Raw genomic sequence first — 20344 nt, forward strand, 5'->3', positions numbered from 1 at the left:
CTAGCTAGGGCGTTTGGTATATTGGAATTACTAATGTTTGATCTTTGTTTTTCTAGGAAACTATATAAATAATATCGTGTTTTACAATTGGTCCGATAATGCCAAAATCATTGGAGCGATGCGTCTCATCACACAATATATTCATTCTCATATAAATACTTTAATCTGCAAGGATTATGAAGTGGCTAGGATAATAAGACATTCCGTCTACCAAATGACTATAACCACATGACATGACTATAATCTGCAATCTCTGGTCTAATCCACATGAATATAACTACTAAACTAACATATATAAATGTTTATCACCAACGACTCATTTCAATTGGGGATTATTTTTATGTAGATATTTTGGTTCTCCATGACCATGACATAACTTTTGAATTCTATAATCTGTCTTTTCTTTGAACCAAAGAGTCATAGCTAAACCGAAAAGAAATCTCGAAATTTCTATTAAATGACTTTCCATTTTCGTTACCAAAAGTAATTATGAAGAAGACATAAAGAAAACCAAGATACTCCTATGTATAAGACAAATATATCGGATTAGTTTATCAAACCAAATAAAATATATATGGTCCTTTAATTTGGAACATGATTCTACTGAAACTCTACTACTAACAGAACAGTAAAACTACTTCATATTAACTAAGAATCTGAACCTTGTGTGTTTTCATTTGTTTAAGGTGTGTTATTGGAGTTCAAAATTAATATAATGTTTTCAGAATTCATAGTATATGTCTACGTAAAATATAAATGAGTCTCCAAGAAAGAATTCAACAAAATGATTATTACTAAAACAGACCCTATATATTAGTTCTTAAAAAATAATATATAACTCGACAATATGTATCTATACATGATGGTATACCATAAAGTTTTTATACAAAAATTACTGAAACGTCTAAAGAAATAAAAGTATTACATGAAATAAACTTACTCTACACAAGTATACCTCCCAAAAAAAGAAAAAAGAACAAAATTAGAAAATCAACCTCCCAAGCTCCAACTTCAAATCTTCGTTCTCTAAAGGCGTCAAGTTCAAATCCAAACACAAAACCCTCTTTCCATTACCACCGCCAGACTTCTTCATCGTCACCGGCGCCGTAGCAGGAGCCAAACTCCGGCCACCTCCTCCTCCTGCTCCACCTCTATGCTTCCTCATGTGACCACCCAAGGCTTGCCCTACGGCGAACTCAGCACCACATATGGGACACTCGTGTTTCACCGGTTTGACTCTCTTGGGAGAAGGAGGTGCGTGGCCTTCAAGTGCTGCCGATCGCCTGTGGCTGGCTCGATGGCCTCCCAAGGCTTGAAACGACGGGAACTCTTTGTTGCATGTCTTGCACGCAAAAACACGGCTTTTGGTGTCGTTTTGATGATTCTTTGATAGAAGAATCAAACAACTAGCCATCTTGTTTATCATCTCCATATCTGATCTTTCCATTTTAATTGATCTGAAAAAAAAAAGAAACGAAACTCTTTGTTTTGGATGAGAGATGGAGAAAAAAATGAAAAATGAAACGAAGACTTTGTTGAAAAATGTATTTTTTGATCGTGTTTTTATAAGCGAAAAAAAACTTAGCTTAGCTTTTTTTGCATTGACTTTTTTTTTGTTTGTGATACAAAGTGCTGAAATTCTTATTTTACCCTTTCTTCCTGCTGAACAAACACCTTTTCGTTGACCCTCCACGTTCAATAATAGTTTCGTGTTATTCTAAACAAAAATAGCAAAAATATAATAATAACTGACTATTCATTTGATTGTTTACAAATCATATATATTTAGTATCATGTTCAACTGCTAAACGAGACAGACATGTAAACAGAATCTATAAGGCCATAAGTTACTGCATTTACTTGTGTATATTTCATTATTTGTTTCATCGACCAAATAGAAGATTGTAGCAACTGAAAGTTAGATTTATAGAAATCTCAACAAATGAAAGTTTGAAGATATCTAACGAAATTTCACGTAATATCAATTAGTTTTGTATAAGTAATTCATTAAATATAGCAAAGATCCAATTGTTTGACCCAAAGTTTATCAAAGTGATCAGCACTTTAGAAAGTAATAAACTGCATTACAAAAATTGCGGTATGATTAAAAAATAATGGAAGATATTTTATAAGCTTATGATGTTGTTGGTACCAACCAATGCTAATGGGTAATACAGCTGCGTTTGCCACAACACATATATTGTTATCATTCATAATGTAACCATCAAGAGAATCAATAATAATAAAAATGTTTTGTCAACAAGTAACTATGGTTTAATTAATATCTGAAAGTGGGATTATAATTTTATGGTGGATATTATTTAATAAAAATTAAAGATAACACATAAGGTGTTGTACACTGGTCGATCTTTCTTGGAGAAACCATGACCATGCATGTCTTGTGTTCGCGTCTTACCAGCCATAAATCTATAAATATGGACGTATCAAAGGATAAAGGGGGTTAACTTACTAGCTTAGAACCGTGGCTCAAAGAAACATTGGTTGTGATATCTTCTTCTAGTCCCAAAAGACTCATCTGATTTTTTTTCCAAGACTTTTAAAAAGAAACGATTATATTAAGAAATGGGTATTTTGGTAATTGAAGAACAAGTACGGTAAGACTTTTTGGTACGGCAAGTTGCGATTGAGTCACAGAAACGTCATCGCCTACCAAACCCAAACGACGAGCGGAAACAAAATAGTCGTGAGTCAGACGCTCTAGAGTGTTTTACTATTATAAAACCCTCTCTTTATCCCCAACTCGCACTTTCACACGCGTGTGACTCTTTAATCAAACTTTTTACTATTACCAAACTTCTTTTCCACCTTTTTGTTTTGTGTTTCCTCTCGTGTAGATTAGATCAATCTACTTCATTTCAACATCATCACGCATGAAAACTACCTTACGTGTTTCGTTTATCTTGTATGTTTTAGGTGCGTAAATTTAATTCTTAATGACTCGAAACTACATTTTCTGAGTTCATACCTTACCTATAAACCAAATTCAGATATTCACGTTCTATACTGAACCATACATTTTTTTTAATATATATTACTTTTCATTAGATAAGGTGAACAATAATTTATGAAGATGGTAAAGTAAACCGATGTCTTAAATCAAAGAAAAAAAAATAAAGTAGTGGTTTTTAATATAGTTTGCAAGCTCACAAATGTATGTAGACATTATGACTACATTTAATATTATTTTTCATTTCTCTTTATTTAAAGTTTTTATGGTCGGTTACTACAAAAAGGATGTCCTAAATATATGGTACCAAAACCTTTCACTTAAGAATATAGAAATTGGTCAAGCAAGCTATATGTACAATTTTAAATTATTATAACTAATTCAGTGACTTATTCTCCAATATATAGCACGTATTAATACTAATTTTTTAGAATAGTAAATTTCTGATTTTGACAAAAAAAAAAGATTATATTTTTGATGTTCTTATATTTTAGCCTTTTAGGTAGAGTGGAGAAAACATATATTAATTTTATATTTTTTTATAAGATTAATGATTTTTATTTTCAGAAAACTGAAATGATAAAGTTATAATATTATTTGACTTATTATACCGTATTTCCCGAAAATTTGAAAACTTAATTTTGATTAAGTCTTGCTTTGATTTGGATGCGTTTGGGTTCAATTTTTCTTTAGTCCTTTTAATTCGACATTAATACTTCTTTTAGTTTTGTTGCATGAATCACATGGGGTTTCTGTGCAAGATGGACATTTAATATTTTTCAAATTGTCTAAAATCTATTCTCGTAAAAGAATACAAAATAGTAACCGATGGAAAATAAAAATTGCAACAAAAAAATCCGTACACGAAAGTACATAGGCGCGCGTGAAGTTAAGTGAAGAAGATTAAAATAGAAAAAAGTCCATGATCCACGCTGCCCTTTCACAAAAAGAAAAAAAAAAAGGCTGAACATTAAAATATTTGAAATCACATTAGTATTTTAGTATACAAATTCTAAGATTCTAGACTCAAATCTCTCTACGGAGAGTCTGAGATTTACCTAATTAATAAATCATGATCCCTTTCGTGCTTTACAACTTACGTGGATCATTTTGTCTCACATAATTAGATTTTAAGATTGTGTTTAAATGAACTAACCGTTTTGACTCCAAATTCGTCCACAGTCAAAGAATTAGTGCCGTACGTGTCATTGTTAGTTTCGGGTTAGTAAGATGTCCAATCAGATTCTCAAGTTTGTCTAGGTGTTAAGAAGTATACCAATCAAATTGGAACCAACTATATTTCAGTTTTGGTTAGTACATTAATTTTCACATAGAAGATAAGAGAAGTTAATACATAGTTGAAGATGACGTTAAAACACTTAGAAGTTTAGGAAGTTTAGGCTTGCGGTACCAAATATCACCATATATACCATATCTATAGAAGTCACAAAACGAATATTTATTTCAGATAGTTAAATTAATTTTATGGTATTTAATAATTTCTGCAATATTTTTTCCCTCTTCTTGGTAAATAAGCTATATAAATAAACTTTTGCAATATAGTGATTTTTTGAGACACTTTATATTAGTGATGTGTCTCTGTTTTATAGAGTTTAACTATGGGTTTTATATTTGTTTTGAGTCTTTTATTAAGTCAAAATGGTCAAAATGTGCTTTTAGAGTCTTGTTAATCCTTTGTGAGTGTTTACAGGTTTTAGGTTGCTATGGAAGGAAACTGAACGTTTTGAGACGAAAACATACATTTGAAGCTAAAGGCCAGTTGAAGCGTCAGAAGTTTGGCCTCAGAAGAAGAATTTTTTCACCGTTAGATCTTTCTCAATTTTGGACACATGCTTCATGAAGATGTTATCAGTTATTTCCAAGTGGTTTGAAGAAGATCCAACAGTGCAATCGAAAGTTATGGGCAATACAATGAAGACAGATAAATTTGGCGAGCATATGAAGCAGGCGTAGAATCAAGTCATAGAATCGACGAGTCCCGTCCCCGAGTCCAGTTTTTCTTTTTCGTTTTAAACCGAGTTTTAGAGTTTTATTTTGATATTTAAGTCTCGACCTCCAAAGACATAAGCTTTATTTTCTAAGACGATTTTGTATTGAGAGCTGAGGGGAGAAGATTTCTAATCCTTCTTTACACTTTGAGAAGATTTCTAAACACTACTATCTATTTTTTCGCAATTCAATTATATTTTCTTCATCATTTATTTGTTGTTTCTGTTCTATGTATGAGTAGTTTCTTAATTGGGTTTACGGTTTCAGAAGGGTTCTATAATTAATTGATGTTAAGTTGTTAGATTTGGGATTGATCTTATTGTTCTTCATCTATTGTTGTTTTTAATATTTAAGCTAGATTGATCACCTAGATTAAGATCTTAGGTTAAAGTCATCGAGGTACCAAAAATGTTGTTGAGTTGGTTGAATAGAACATAGGTGAGCAAAGTGATATTTAGCCAACGAGAGTTCAAGTTATGGCATTTTGTGAACAAATCAAAGTTGAACTTGTTAATGCTTGCTTGGTTTGCTAGATTCAAACGAGAGTTTAGAGTCTAGTTAATTCATTGTTTAGATAGTTAACGCTGCGAGAGTGTGTTAGCTTTAAAATTGTGATTTGAATTCGAAAACGGTGTTTAATGCATCCCTATCTAATTGTCCAAATTGTTATCATATTTCCTGACGATTCTCTGTGAGCAATGCTTTTTATTTATTGAACTAAAACACTCTTTTATGAACTGCTTTTTGTTAGTTACTTTCATCCCAAAAGTTTCTTTATCTTAGCTATATTTAATCTTCATAATTTTATATTGTAATTATGCACTATAAATTATAATGGACCACTTCTCAACAAATATGCACTACATATTTTTTTTTTGTCCAAACTTACTAAAATATAATTTTAGAGATCTAGTTTTTTTTTTTTTTTACAAAATTGGGCTTTATTACTATGAAATTTTTTTAAAAGGTTGATGAGCCGGGCATGCGAGAGTGTTGGTGTTAAATGACACCAAGTGATGGTCGCAAATGGTTATATGATGGCTGTTGATCACCAGATACGAAGATTTGAACAATCTCCTTACCATTGTCTCCCATCTAATCAAGAGAGATATACAAGCAACAACAACCAAAAAAAAAAAAACAAGAAAATTTAAAGAAATTTAAACACTTGGATTGATTAGAGGTAAAAAAAAAGTATTTTGTTTCAAGAAAAAATACGAAATCTATGATAGTATATATATTTTTAATATAATAGATTTTATGATATAGTAATTTTTTGTGATGTTTTTCTATTTTAGGTTGAGTAGAGAAAACATTAATTTATTTTATAACTTTTTAGAAGATTAGGGGCTTTTGCTTTCAGAAAATAATCATATTATAGAAATTTGTGTTTATCTTATTTTATATTATTTAAATTACATTTTACTTCTCGGAATCTATTAACAAATTTGAAAATTAATTTTTGAGTTCTTTTAATTCGACACTAACACTTTCCTTTGTTTTATTGCGTGAATCACATGTATTTTTTGTGCAAGATCAACATGTAATAATTCAAAGTTTGAAATCTATTATCATAAAAAAAAAATTGTTTTGCTTAGTAGTAACTAATGAAAAAAAATAAAATTTCAAAAAGAAAATCAGTATACAAAAGTGCATTATATATTTGAAACTTTGAATTATTACATGTTGATCTTTTAATAATACAACTCAGTCGAAGGATTCATATATATTTGAAAATATTAAAATGGAAAAAGGTCACAAAAAAAAGAAAAAAAAGGTGAACATTTTAAATAGTTGAAGTCACATGATTTTTTTAGTAATACAAATTCTAAGATTCTAGACTCACATCTCTCTATTCTCTACGTAGTCTAAGATTTTTGTGATTAGTAAATCATGATTCTTTTAACACTTTACAACGTACTTACGTATCATTTTGTCTCCAATAGTTATTAGACTTTAAAATTTTTGTTTTAATGAACTAATTGTTTTCACTCCAAATTCGTCCACAGTCAAAGAATTAGCTCCGTATCTTTATTTTATTTCGGGTTAGTATATAGTAAGATGTCCACTCAGATCTCAAGTTTGTTCCCTAATCTTATACATCTTCACATATAAGATTAGGGAAGTTGATACCATTTGCATAGTACTCGAAGATGATGTTAAAACACAAAGGTGACTACTAACTACTAAATGGCTTGTCTCTAACCTTGTCTCATCCTTCGCCTGTCTATACTGTTCGATTTTTTTATTTTATTTTATTCTCCTACTGACATTGTAAGATCGAGAACCATGTGTAGAGTCACCGTTAGGAAGCTTAGGCTTGCGGTCTTAGATTCATATTATCTAGAAGTCGTTAAAATTATATTTAGTACATCTAGTTAAAGTTGATGTACATGTGGTGAGAAGTTCAATTCAACTTGTTTTAGTTGTTTTCTTTTCAAAAGTAAACAATTTGTCACCTTAGTATATTTGGGGTACTAATTCGAGCATATATATTCTCAGAGCATGATCTGATTTGACTTAAATCGACAAGACCATGAAAATGGGGGAAAACAAACGAGTTCATGTTATCCTTTTGAAAGCATGAAGGACTATTGAGCCAAGCCTAATGAGATTTAGCTCACAACAACTAATACCAAAAGCCCAATTTAAGTAGAATTTTCAAGTTTGTTTTGGTGTAAAAAGTAGATTTGGGAAAAAAACTTTAATGCACACCAATCATAGATAAGTTGAAGATACTCAATTACACTTTTTTATCAATAATCAATTAATAATCATATACATAAAAGTAAGATTTCACATTCTACTTATCAGTCTATTAAGAATTTTTTTTTTAAAAAAAAATTATTATTTTTTAATTAAATAAAAATGTAATAATGTACATCAATCTATACTTTAAATTCATATTTTACTACTAAATTGTAACTGCAATTACATAAATTATTGACTATTTTTTTCCATTCATTTTCATTCACAATCACACTATAATTATAATTGTAACTCCTCTAATTAATTTATTTTAGAAATGTAATTTCCATACCTTAAAATCCTATAAATAACCATTCTCACATCATAATCCACCATATCTTAAATTCTCAATATTTTATTTGTTTAGTTATGTTCTTGCATGGGTTCAAAACTCATGGTAAGAATGTTATTATATATTTTGTTAGGTTTATCTTATATTTTGTTCCATTTTATTTCTTTGTTTTTAAGTATTTCTTCCTTCCTTTTTTGTCTTCTTATTATTTTAAATTTTCAATTACATAGGTATAATAAAATATTTTAGAAATGTAACTTTCATCCCTTGAAATCATATAAATAACTATTTTGACATTATCATCCACCATATCTCAAATTCTAAATATTTTATTTGTTTATGTTCTTGCATGGGTTCAAAACTCATGGTAAGATTGTGATTATATATTTTGTTAGATTTATCTTATAATTTGTTCAATTTTATTTCTTTGTTTTTATATATTTCTGTAACATCTGCAAACCAAATAGTTGGTTTTGGGGATGCGTGTCGAACAACACCAAAGAGGGTGTCGGTCGACACCAACAATTTCTGGTCCGACCGGATTGATTTGTTTTGTCGATTTGGTTCAGTTTGGTTTAAGTGGAATCTCTAAACCAAGGTATTTAAAGGAGAAGTCGACGTTTTATGAGAGAAAAACTTATTTTTCGCCTCCTTTAGCTTTTGTCGATTCCTATAGAGTATGAACGGAGAAAAAGTGAGTGTTCTTGAGAAATTTTAGAGATTCTTGGCTTTTTCTGTGAGATATATTCATGTGTAGTGGAGATCTGGTGCTAGGAACGAAGGAGAAGCTTTTTAAAGGGTTGGATTCGTTGGTTTTGGTAAGAAACTTTCTCCAAAAGAGGTGAGTGCATGACCATGGCTGATATAAGCCTGAGATTTCCTTTGTTTTGCTTGTTTAATGTTGTTTGTAGTGTTTTCTTGCATGCTCTTGGTTGGTTCATTGATCCCATGAGTTTTATGGCTTTTAGGTGATTTTTGGTCGATTTGGAGTTGGAAAGCGGAGTTTGAATTTTGGCTTTGGGAAAAACGTGTCTGCGGAGTCAGTGTCGATCGATACCAAGGAGTTGACGACGCAGAGACTTGGGAAATGTTGGTACTATGGTTTCCGGGTCGAGGAGGGGTGTCGATCGGCACGACACGACACTGAGAGGCAGTGTCAATCGACACAACACTGAGAGGCAGTGTCGGTCGACACTAAGAGCCAGTGGTTGCTGATACTTGTTTTCATGGTTTATTGTGATTGTTTGTTGTTTGATAAACATTAAACTCTCAGTTGCTTGTATGTATAGCCTAGTAGATGTGAGGATTGTCTCACTGAATGTTTATGACAATACTCATGCATCTCAATTTGTGTTTGTAGTGCAGGTAAAGGTGAAGTATAATCGTGGAATCAAGACAATGAAGAGGAGAATGTTCTAGAGAATCGGTTCTTCTGTTCTAGGCTGATGTTAGGTTGGTAGAATGAGATGTAGTGGTATAGAACGGTTGTTTAGGATGTTGGTTCATTGTTCTATAACTTGGTTTATGTTATTGGTTTGTTGGATTAAAGATATTGATTGAAATGACTGGCCCATTTTTTTAATAATAAATAACTAACACAATACCATTAACCATTAACCAATAAATAATCAACCAGTAACCAATGATTCAATCCAATAGGGTCATAAAACATAAGATCACTAACCTAACAATGTTTTAATGACCCAACTCTAACAACCTAACATAAGTCAGGCCACAAACAATGAGCCACTAGAACATCTTCCTCTTCACCGCTTTGATTTCACGATTACACTTTTCCTTTCTTTACCTGAACCACAACAGATATGAGATGCGTGAGTATTTGATAAATACTTAGTGAGCCAATCCTCCTATTTATTGGGCTATACACACAAGCAATTGAGATATCTCTACCCATCAAACAACAATCAATAACCAAACAACAAACCAGAAAACTTCATCCACCGACACCTGCCCATGCATCGACCGACACCAATTGGGTTCACATTTGATCGACACAAGCTTGCATCGACCGACACTCACATTGTATCAACCAACGCATGCTCGACATTGCACGAAATCCCTAATTGCATCGACCGACGCATCCACATGGCATCGACCGACCCTCCTGGGTCAAACCGCGTTGTCCTCGCATTGCATCGACAGACACACAAAGTGCATTGACTGATGCACATGCCAAGCATCATTTTTCTCCAAAGATTCTCGTCGGATCTCCGTCCCTAAACCACCAAAACACACAAAACAAAGCCACAAAAAGCTTCCCAAAGCTTCTTGCAACTCCACAACATTCTAACAAGCCAAATAAACGCATAAAACAAGCAGATCAAAGAAATCTCAAGATTAGATAAGCCATGGTCACACACGCACCTTTGCCAAGAATATTCTGAACCTCAAACAAGAAGATCTACACTCCTAGGAGGCTCCTACAATGATCCCAGCTACAGATCTCTACAGGAACAGCCTCAAATCTCTCAAAACTCCCAAGAACACTTAAGAACTTCTTTTTCTCTTTCTCTTTCTCCAGAAACGACCAAACTCTACCGTTTAACTTAAACTCGTTCAGGGTTTTATAAACGATTTCAGGGTTTTCCTAACCCTAAAACGCATCGTTTAACTTAAACTCGTTCGCAAAACCAACCTTGCATCGATCGATGCACATCCCAAACTGGGATTCCAGTTCGCGGATGTTACAATTCTCCCCACCAATATAGATTCATCCTCGAATCTCGAACAACCATCAGGCAAGGACTCCCTTGCAACAGTCTCCATGACCCGCACTCCTCTGACCAATCTACGATGGTCACCTCTAGGCGATAAACTCAAGTTCCAAGTATTATTTGCTCTCGACTTTTGGACCTTTCTTTACTCATAGGCCCTAGCTTTGAGTTTCTATTGGCTCCTCATCAGGCCGAAACCTGCATGTCATAATATTGGCTACTCATTGGGCCTAAGCCCGCATGCCATAATATATAAAGAAGTTCAATATTAGTTTCTCGGGTTGCCACCCTACAGCGCGCCCCCAGATCGTCATCCGAAGTCGATATAGAAACCGTACTCACAAGCCACAAAGTCTTAGAATATGGTAGTACTAAGAGAAAAAAAATCCCCCGAGAGTCGTTCAAGACCAACTGTCCCTAGAGCAAAGAATTCTGCATACGTCTGAGTCCTATCCTTATCCAGGTTTCCTTCCCGTGGTTCGCGTAAAACAACACAATGTCCTACCAACCACATATCCCCTTACTGGAATACTTCATGACCACACAAGGATAATCAAAATGCCACAAAGGCCTCCACAAAGGCCAACAAATGCCCTAAACAGAACCGCTACAAAGGCAAAATAAATGTCCTAAATAGGACCGCCACCAAGGCCAAACGATGTCCTAAACAGGACCATCACAACGACCCTTTGTCCCGAAAGATCGTCACAAATACCACTCTTCCCAAAGGACCATCAGGAAGACCACTCGTCTCGAAGGACCGTCACAAAGACCATACATCCCGAAGGACCATCACGAAGACCACACATCTCGAAGGATCGCCTAAACAAGCACATGTCCCAAAAGACCGTCACGAAAACCACATACCCCGAAGGACCGCCTAAACAGGCAACATTGGCTAAACAGCCCGTCACAACGGTTACCTAGAAATCCCCCTCTGCTCCCGCAGTTTCTCCAGAACTACTCTCAAATGCACTGCATCCTCCTCATGACTCTTAGAATAAACCAGGATATCGTCGATGAAAATGGTGACCGACACATCCAAAAACTCCTGAAACATGTTGTTCATCAATTTCATAAATGTTCCTGGTGCGTTAGTCAACCCAAACGGCATCACCAAAAACTCATAATGCCCATACCTCGCCCTGATTGCAGTATTCCTCACATCTGCCTCATCTATCGGAATCTGATGATAACCCAACGCCATATCTATCTTCGATAACCAAGTCGCACCTCTCAGCTGATCCAATAACTCATCGATAATGGGAAGAGGGTACTTGTTTTTCACAATGACCCGGTTCAAACCCTGATAGTCAATATACAAGCGGAAACTCCCATCCTTCTTCTTAATGAATAACACTGGCGCCCTCCACGGTGATTTGCTAGGACGAATGAATCCCTTGTTCAATAGATCCTCCAACTACTTCTCCAGCTCTGCCATCTCTGCTGGAGTCATCATGTAAGGAGCCATGTATAACAGTGTTGTACCTGGTTCCAGTTAAATCGTGAGAGGATCAGACTGAGATGGTGGTAACCGCTGCAATGACTAGAACACATCGTCAAAGTCCTCTACAACCTGAATACCGCTAACCGTAGATTGCCCCACTGACTCCAGCATCGATATAGTAACCAGATAAGCCTCTCGTCCCTGCTCGATCATCTTCTCAGCATGCATGGCCGAGATCACGAGACTCCTCGAAGTTGGTCTAACTCCCTCAAAAACTAACTTCTTACTTGGACGCTCAAACTCCACTCTACCCCGATGACAATCAAGATGAACTATATGACGATGCAACCAATCCATCCCTCCGATAACATCATACAGATTTCTTGGGCTGATAAGCAAATCGGCTGGCCACGACTCCCTTGCGATCTGAATATCACCTCCTCTCGCCCGTCTAGTGACTCTTAGAAACTTGCCTCCCACAACTATGACAACTCCTCTCGCCCGTCTAGTGACTCTTAGATATTAGCGCTCACTGCACACTCCAGAGTAATAAAGCTATGAGTAGCTCCAGAATCGAACATAACGTGAGACCTAAACCCACCCACCAACAAGGTCCCTACATAAACCTCATGTGTTGAGAACCTAACACTTTATCACATACAAAACATAAAATCTTAACCTACTGAAATTCACAAAGAAATTACACTTGTGATCGCCTCGACATTGGTTCCACCGTATCAACCGTTGTGTACACCTGTGGCGCCTGCTCAATCTGTACTATGTGCTACACTCCTGGCTGCACCACATGCTGCATCGCTGCCACTACTATCTGCTGGAAATTTGGGATACTTGTGCTTGATGTGCCCAGACTCCCTACAATGATAGCGTACACGAACCACTGACTGTGCCGCCGTCGTGACACTCCTCTGGGGACAGCTAGCCACCTTGTGGTCCATACTACCACAACCAAAACACCCGTTACCACTCGGCCTTTGCGGGGCCTCCCACTTCCTTTTGGTTCTTTTTGCAGGCTTGTCGCCCTTGCCAGAACCTCCATGATGTTGAGCCTTCCTAGGCTGAACTGCAGGACTAACCGTCATTGACTGTGCACGGATGTCCTCCTCAAACTCTGCTGCAGTCTTAGCCAGCTCTGCACGCGTAACATAGCTCCGCCCTCTTTAATGGACCCTCAAGTCCCCACGAAGGGCCCTCATAAACCTTCTGATATGAGCCTCCCCAGAATCCATCGCCAGACCCCATACATCATAATTCGACTGAACTCCACGGCCAGCTTCCGCACTGACCGAGTCCCTTGAGTCTAATGCCTTTCAAGGAAACTACTTGCAGGTGAACTCCTCTACTAAGTCAGCCAAAATCATCTCCCTCTGCACCCTCCTCGCAACCACTGATCTCCACCACAAGTGAGCATCACCAATCAGGTTGTAGACCCCTATGTCCACCCAAAAATCCTGAGGATATCTGAACCACACAAAAACCGCTCATTACCTATGTTGCTCATCTCTCTCAGCATACTGACATAACAAAAAATAAGCTCCTACATCCGTAGCCACTGGCAGTACTACAAATGCCTAAGCCGGTACGACTCCCGGTAACCGCTCCAACAATTGTGTCAACAAGCCTACAAGATCAATGCTTCCTCCATAGGCTCCACCTGCTGGGACTCCCGCACTAGGACCCCTAACATCACTGGCCAACCCGGCACCAACACCGCCCACATCGACCCGTTTTTTTAATAATAAATAACTAATTAACTAGTGGTCCCATATCTACTAGCCACATAACGACAAACAACCAAACATCAGAACAACCAACACAATACCATTAAACCATTAACAAATAAATAATAAACCAATATCCAATGATTATATCCAATAGAGTCATAAAATATAAGATTAGCAACCTAAAAATGTTCTGATGACCCAACTTTAATAACCTAACAGAAGTCAGACCACAAACAATGAGCCAATAGAACATCCTCCTCCTCATCGCTTTGATTCCACGATCACACTTTGCCTTTATCTGCACTACAACACATATGAGATGCGTGAGTATTTGATAAATATTCAGTGATGCAATCTTCCAATCTACTGGGTTATACACACAACAATTGAGACATCTCTACCCATAGAACAACAATCAATAACCAAACAACAAACAAGACAACTGCATCGACCAACACAAATTGGGTTCACATCGAGCGACAAGAGCTTGCATCGACCAATTTAAGGTTCACTTGCATCGACCGACACTCACACTGCATCGACCGACACTCACACTACATCGACGGGCGCATGCTCGACATTACACGAAATCCCTTGCACCGTCGCCTCTACATGGCATTGACTGATGCTCCTAGGTCAAAACACGCCATCCTAGCATTGCATCGACCGACATACAAATTGCATCGACCGATGCACATGCTGAGCATCATTTTCCCCCGAAGCTTCTTGCCCGATCTCCGTCCCTAAACCACCAAAACACACAAACCAAAGCCACAAAAAGCTTCCTAAAGCCTCTTGCGAATCCACAAAATTCTAATAAGCCAAATAAACACATAAAAGAAGTAGATCAGAGAAATCTCAAGCTTAGATAAGATGGTCATGCACACACCATTGCCAAGAAGATTTAGAACCTCAAACAAGAAGATCTACACTCATAGGAAGCTCCTACAACGATCCCAGGTACTGATCTCTACAAAAACAGCCTCAAATCTCTCAAAACTCCCAAGAACATTCAAGAACTTCTTTCTCTCTTTCTCTTTCTCCAAAAACGGCCAAACTCGACCAAACCCTCGAGGTCCCCCTTTAATAAACGATTTCAGGGTTTTCCTAACTCCAAAACGCAACGTTTACTTTAAACTCGTTCGCGAAAACCAACCTTGAATCGGTCGATACCAGCCTTGCATCGATCGATGCACATCCCAAACCGGGATTACAGTTCACGGATGTTACATTGATTTAATTCATTGGTTAATCCGTTGTTTGGTTTGAATGTAGTTAGATGCTTATTGAGTATGGGATCACTAGATTATTATTATTATATTAAAAAAACGGGTCGTAGAATTTTAGTTTCTTCTTATTATTTTTAATTTTCAATTATATGTGTAAAAGAAATTTTTAGTGGCTGTAAAAAATATTTATCGATGCAGATTCAACATTACTAATTTCAATCAAAGCCCAATGAGGGAATCAAGCTAAAGAAATCATCTTTGTTCATGTATATTTATTTTATTTTTATAAGTATGCAATGTTTTGACAATTATCAAATCAAATTTTGTAACTCTCTCTCTTCCCTCCAAAAAATTTGTAATACATTTTTTTGGTATACTCATCATTATATTTAGTTCATGTGAACCAAAATAACTATATAAAGATCACAGTAATGTTTATTTAATTCAAAATTTTGTAATTTAATTATTTTTTATATAAAAAACAATTTGATATTCCATTTCCAATATTTTACTACAAATAAGAAATCATTAGAATTTAACCTAGGAATAGCTTAAATTAAGGTGAATATAAAAGAGAATAAAAATTAGATTAGTCTTTGGGATTTTTACTGCATTTCATATATAATTTTATAAGAAATATATTTAATTGATACTCGAAAAATAATTTTGGAATTTAATTAATAATTGTAAATTTTGAATATCATAGTAAATTTTTATATTTATCATTAACAATACATTTTCAAATAAGTGGTATATTTTGATATTGTATGATTTGAATAAATAAAGTTTATTATTGACATTTAGGAAATTTGTTTGTTATATATGTATTTTTAGGGGGAATTTCAAAAATACATCTTTTTCAATACCAATTTTCAGAAATACCAATTTAAAAAAAGTTATCAAAAATATCTTCTAAAAAAATTGTCATAGTATTATAATTATTACATAAACTAAAATAAATTAACATAACTAATACAACAATTCGCGCATATGCGCGGGATATAGCTATTTATTACGAAGTTTGACTACACATTATCTAATTAACATATTAAATAAAAATCTACTCTAATTTGGTATATAGAATCTTTAAATAAGTGGCTAGAAAATTGACAGCCCATATGTGGATCCAATAGCTATCTAAACATTTGTGTTATTATAACCACTAAACCATAGAAAACAAATCTTTCACTGTAGTCATGGCAAAAAAGAAGTTAAATCTAAATTTCATCTACAATAAAGTGATTAGGAAAAGAACATTCAACCGGAGGAAGGAAGGAATTAAGAAGAAACTCAGCGATCTCAAGACTTTATGCAATGTCGATGTATGTGCTGTCATCTACAATCCATTTGACTCAACTCCAGATGTGTGGCCATCAGAATCTGGGGTGAATAGTGTGATCGAGAAAGCATTAATGGTGACAGAGAAGAAATGTGAAATGCTGAACCATGAAGCATTTCTCAATCAATTCATCGAAAAGGTAAAAAAACACGAGGATAAGTTGGTTGAAGATAATAATGAAACTCGCCTAAAGGAGGTCATGTTCAGGTGTCTTGGTGGTAATATGAAAGATTTGAAAATGAACGATAAAGATCACTTTGACTTGTGTGAGTTTATTGATGGATATCTTAAGGATCTTTATCATCATAAAAAGGTAAATCTCAACCAGCCAAATTTTGAAATCGGAGAATCTTCTTCAATGCAAATGGCAAGAACTGCTACTACTGCAAACATGGCAACAAATTCTGTATATGTGGACATGGCACCAACCAATGTATCCTCGTTCATGGCACCAACCGATGTATCCTTGTTCATGGCACCAACCGATGTATCCTCGTTCATGGCACCACCTACTATGGCCGAAGTGAGTTTTTCTTCCATTCTGAATGCTCCATTCTTCAACCACTTTCAACCTACCAATGAGTTGGAGCTCATAGTCTCTCCAAATCAAACACTAGGAGATATGAATTCTCTTGTAAGTACTCTTTTCTTCAGCGAACCAAGAATTTTGTGGTCCAAATATGAATCAGATTTGTTTGTTGTGATTATTCCATGTATTTTAAATCAAAAGTTCCATGAGTTTCATATGCTTCTACTCTCATCAACTAACCAAATAATTGCAGTCCATGACCCTTTCAAACCATGGAGCAGATCATGTTGATTTTCAGATAAGTGATAACAATCAAGAAGTTTACATTCCATCAGTGGATCAGGTTTGTGTTCTTACATCTCGTAAACTAATTAACGATTTGTATTCAATCTGATTTTTATACTGCTAGGAACAAAAAACTATATATACCCATTGAAAAAATCAAGTTTATAAGCATGAATAATGTTATTAATATTCTTGTAGCTTAATTCTTTGTTAACATAAGCATTAACAATTGTTGACAAAAAAAAACATAAGCATTAATAATATTCCATTGTTTTTCAGGATGAAATTCACTATCCAAATCAAACTTATGATGGAAATCAACAAAGATTCATTGAAGAGATGATCAAATATGATGAGCAAACAAATTTTCCTTGGATAGTAGAAAATCCTAACAAGTTCTAAAGCATCTATATAGACGCAGACGTCAGTGCATGATCGTGGAATCAAGGCAATGAAGAGGAGGATATTCTAGAGGCTCAGTTGTTTGATCTATGATATGTTGTTGTTAGGTTGCTAGAATGGATTGTAAGTCTAGAACGGTTGTTTAGGTTGTTGTTTCATTATTCTGTGACTTTGTTATGTTATCGACATCATTGGTTTGATGTTGTTGGTTTATTGGTTATTAATTCTCTTGGAGTTTCTGGTTTAATATTGTTTTGTATTTCCGCATTGAGTCGTTTAAAAACAAAAAAAAATTGTTGGGTCATTTCAATAGGAGTCGAGCTTCATGTTTCCAAGTAAGGCACTCTTTAATTGTGTGACAAGGTGATCTACTAGATTTGTACTATCTCACAAATGCTTATGTATTCTTAAATATCTTTCACTTGGTTAACGCTTTGTTTGTATGTGCGCAGTTCTGATCAGTCTGTTGGTCGACCGATCTCTCTTTTTTGTTTATCTCTTCCACGACCAGTTTCTTGATGCCTCTTTGTTTTCTATTTTGTAGTCTCTGTCGGGTTTATATAAAAAAAAGCATAACAAGATTCTTGTAACATAATCAAAATGGAGAAGACGATGAACTAGAGTGAGATCAAGCTGAGAGAGAGAAATGTGAAATATTTCTGTTATTCTCATTAATGAATTAAGTTGTACAAGCTTCTTCCTATATACACTTTACTTGTATTTATTTTAAATTAGTAATAGTATCCTAAGCTAAGTAAAGTATACTTATACTTGTGATACACCCCCGCAAATTTTTGAATCCGGATCAGAGGAAGGATTATAAAGGTTTGACAATGACATTCGACCAAGTAGAGAATGAAAAGGCTTCAGATGCAGCGGTTTAGTCAGAATTTTCACAAGAAACATGAAGAGCTTTAAGGTTCCCAAGTTTAATTTGATCCCTGATGACATGACAGTCTATGTCAATGTGCTTAGTCCGTTAGTGAAACACAGGGTTCGTAGCAATGTAGGTGCCAACTTATTATCCCATAAAAATTTGGCCATGGTTGAAACCGGTGCATGAAAATCCTTCATGAGCTTATGTATCCAAAGTATCTCATAAGTAGCATCAGCCAAGCTTATGTATTCTGCTTCAATACTGCCTCTACTAGCCACCTTTTTGTTTCTTAGACTTCCATGAGATCAGGGATCTTCCGATATAGATGTCAATACCATAAACAGAGCATCTTGAATCAAGACACGTCCCCCAGTCTACATCAGCGAAGACATTGATACAAGTATCATTAGTTGCCGAGTAGAATAGACCTTGTCCTGGACTACCTTTAAGATACTTGAGGATCCTCAGAGCAGCATACATATGATTATCGGTGAGAAACTGCAAGAATTAACTTAAGGTGTGCACTGCATACGCAATATCCGGTCTCGTAATAGTCAGATACAAGATTCGACCAATAATTTCCCTATACGGTGTTGCAGATTCCATAGGCGTACCAGTATCTTTAGTACGAGTTACATAAGGATCCATTGGCAAAATAGCAGGTTTGCATGCTAAAAGTCAGTATCTTCCAGTAGATTCAATGTATACTTGCATTGACATACAAAAATGCCCTATATTCAATCCAAGAAAAAGTCTAAGGGATCCTAAGTCTTTGATCTTAAAAGCAGTATGCAACACTCGCTTGAGATCATCTAGATCCATGTCATGGTTACTAGCAATGGCTATGTCGTCCACATAAACCAGAACTGCAATGAAACTTGTTGTTGTATACTTCACAAACAATGTATCAGACTTAGATTGCAGGAACCCAACATCAACCAGAACAGAGGTAAAAAGTGTGTTCCATTGCATGGACGCTTGCTTTAAACCATAAATCAACTTTTGCAATCGACAAACCGGATTAGAGGGAAGTGATTTCATGTTACCTGGAGTATAACCTTGAGGAAGATTCATGAAAATGTCCTCGTCAAGTTCATTGTGCAAGAAGGCATTGGAAACATCCACTTGTGTTAATCTCCAGCCCCTTTTAGCTGCCAAATCCAACATCCAGTTTAACACTTGTTAGTTTAGCCACATGAGAAATTTTTTTATCATAATCAACCCCTTCCTGCTAAGTGTATCCCTTTGCAACTAATCTAGCTTTATATCGCTCCACAAACCCATCAGAGTGATACTAGATAGTAAAAACCAATTTGCAACCAACCACATTCTTTCCAGGCGGAAGAGAAGTAACCGTCCATGTTCTGTTAAGTTCCATTGCAAACATTTCATTATTGCAGGCTCCTTTCCATTTATCAAAGGCCATGTCTTGCTTAAAAGTCTTTGGTTCAGTCTCCACAGAATATGATAGGATATATGAACAATAATGTGGATTTAAACGATCATATGAAACAAAAGATGATAAAGGATATAGGGTGGTATGATTAAGTGGTAATGGTGAAGAAGTGGAAGCTAACGCACAGTGATAATCAGATAAGTAACTAGGTGTCATAGTATGTCGCTTAGCTCTACCACTAGGTAAAAAAAGATTATTAGTCTCAGAATTCAAAGTTCGACTCATCCTAGGGACTACACCCGATGAAGCATTAGTATTTGAAGATGGACAAGATGCATGATCATC

At 35.4% G+C, this 20344-nt stretch overlaps 1 protein-coding gene, 1 long non-coding RNA gene and 1 pseudogene across 3 annotated transcripts; 2 read left to right on the top strand and 1 right to left on the bottom strand.

The window, feature by feature from the left end:
* Positions 1-791: 791 nt before the first annotated feature.
* Positions 792-1531, bottom strand: LOC104750023 (zinc finger protein ZAT12 pseudogene; annotated as a pseudogene). Its single transcript, XR_015585293.1, has one exon. The product of XR_015585293.1 is annotated as a zinc finger protein ZAT12 pseudogene (transcript).
* Positions 1532-8393: 6862 nt separating this feature from the next.
* LOC147925176 (uncharacterized) lies at positions 8394-9583 on the top strand. Its single transcript, XR_015583406.1, has 2 exons — positions 8394-8859; positions 8987-9583. It is a non-coding gene; the product is annotated as an uncharacterized LOC147925176 (long non-coding RNA).
* Positions 9584-16291: 6708 nt separating this feature from the next.
* LOC104753444 (agamous-like MADS-box protein AGL80) lies at positions 16292-17973 on the top strand. Its single transcript, XM_087493461.1, has 3 exons — positions 16292-17144; positions 17293-17382; positions 17604-17973. Exons 1-3 carry the CDS (start codon positions 16368-16370, stop codon positions 17724-17726), a joined length of 990 nt encoding a protein of 329 aa, XP_087349587.1. The 5' UTR covers positions 16292-16367; the 3' UTR covers positions 17727-17973.
* The last annotated feature ends 2371 nt before the right edge of the window (positions 17974-20344 follow it).

Source organism: Camelina sativa, chromosome 16 (genome assembly GCF_030686135.1).
Source record: "Camelina sativa cultivar CO46 ecotype springtype chromosome 16, ASM3068613v1".
In the NCBI taxonomy this organism is placed as follows: domain Eukaryota; kingdom Viridiplantae; phylum Streptophyta; class Magnoliopsida; order Brassicales; family Brassicaceae; genus Camelina; species Camelina sativa.

What these genes read in the sequence shown, in the direction of transcription:
- LOC104753444 (XM_087493461.1), top strand. Translation starts at nt 16,368, where the DNA reads ATGGCAAAAAAGAAGTTAAATCTAAATTTCATCTACAATAAAGTGATT. An exon ending in TAGGAGATATGAATTCTCTT is followed by an intron (nt 17,145 to 17,292) that starts GTAAGTACTCTT and finishes AAATAATTGCAG; the next exon opens with TCCATGACCCTTTCAAACCA. An exon ending in ACATTCCATCAGTGGATCAG is followed by an intron (nt 17,383 to 17,603) that starts GTTTGTGTTCTT and finishes ATTGTTTTTCAG; the next exon opens with GATGAAATTCACTATCCAAA.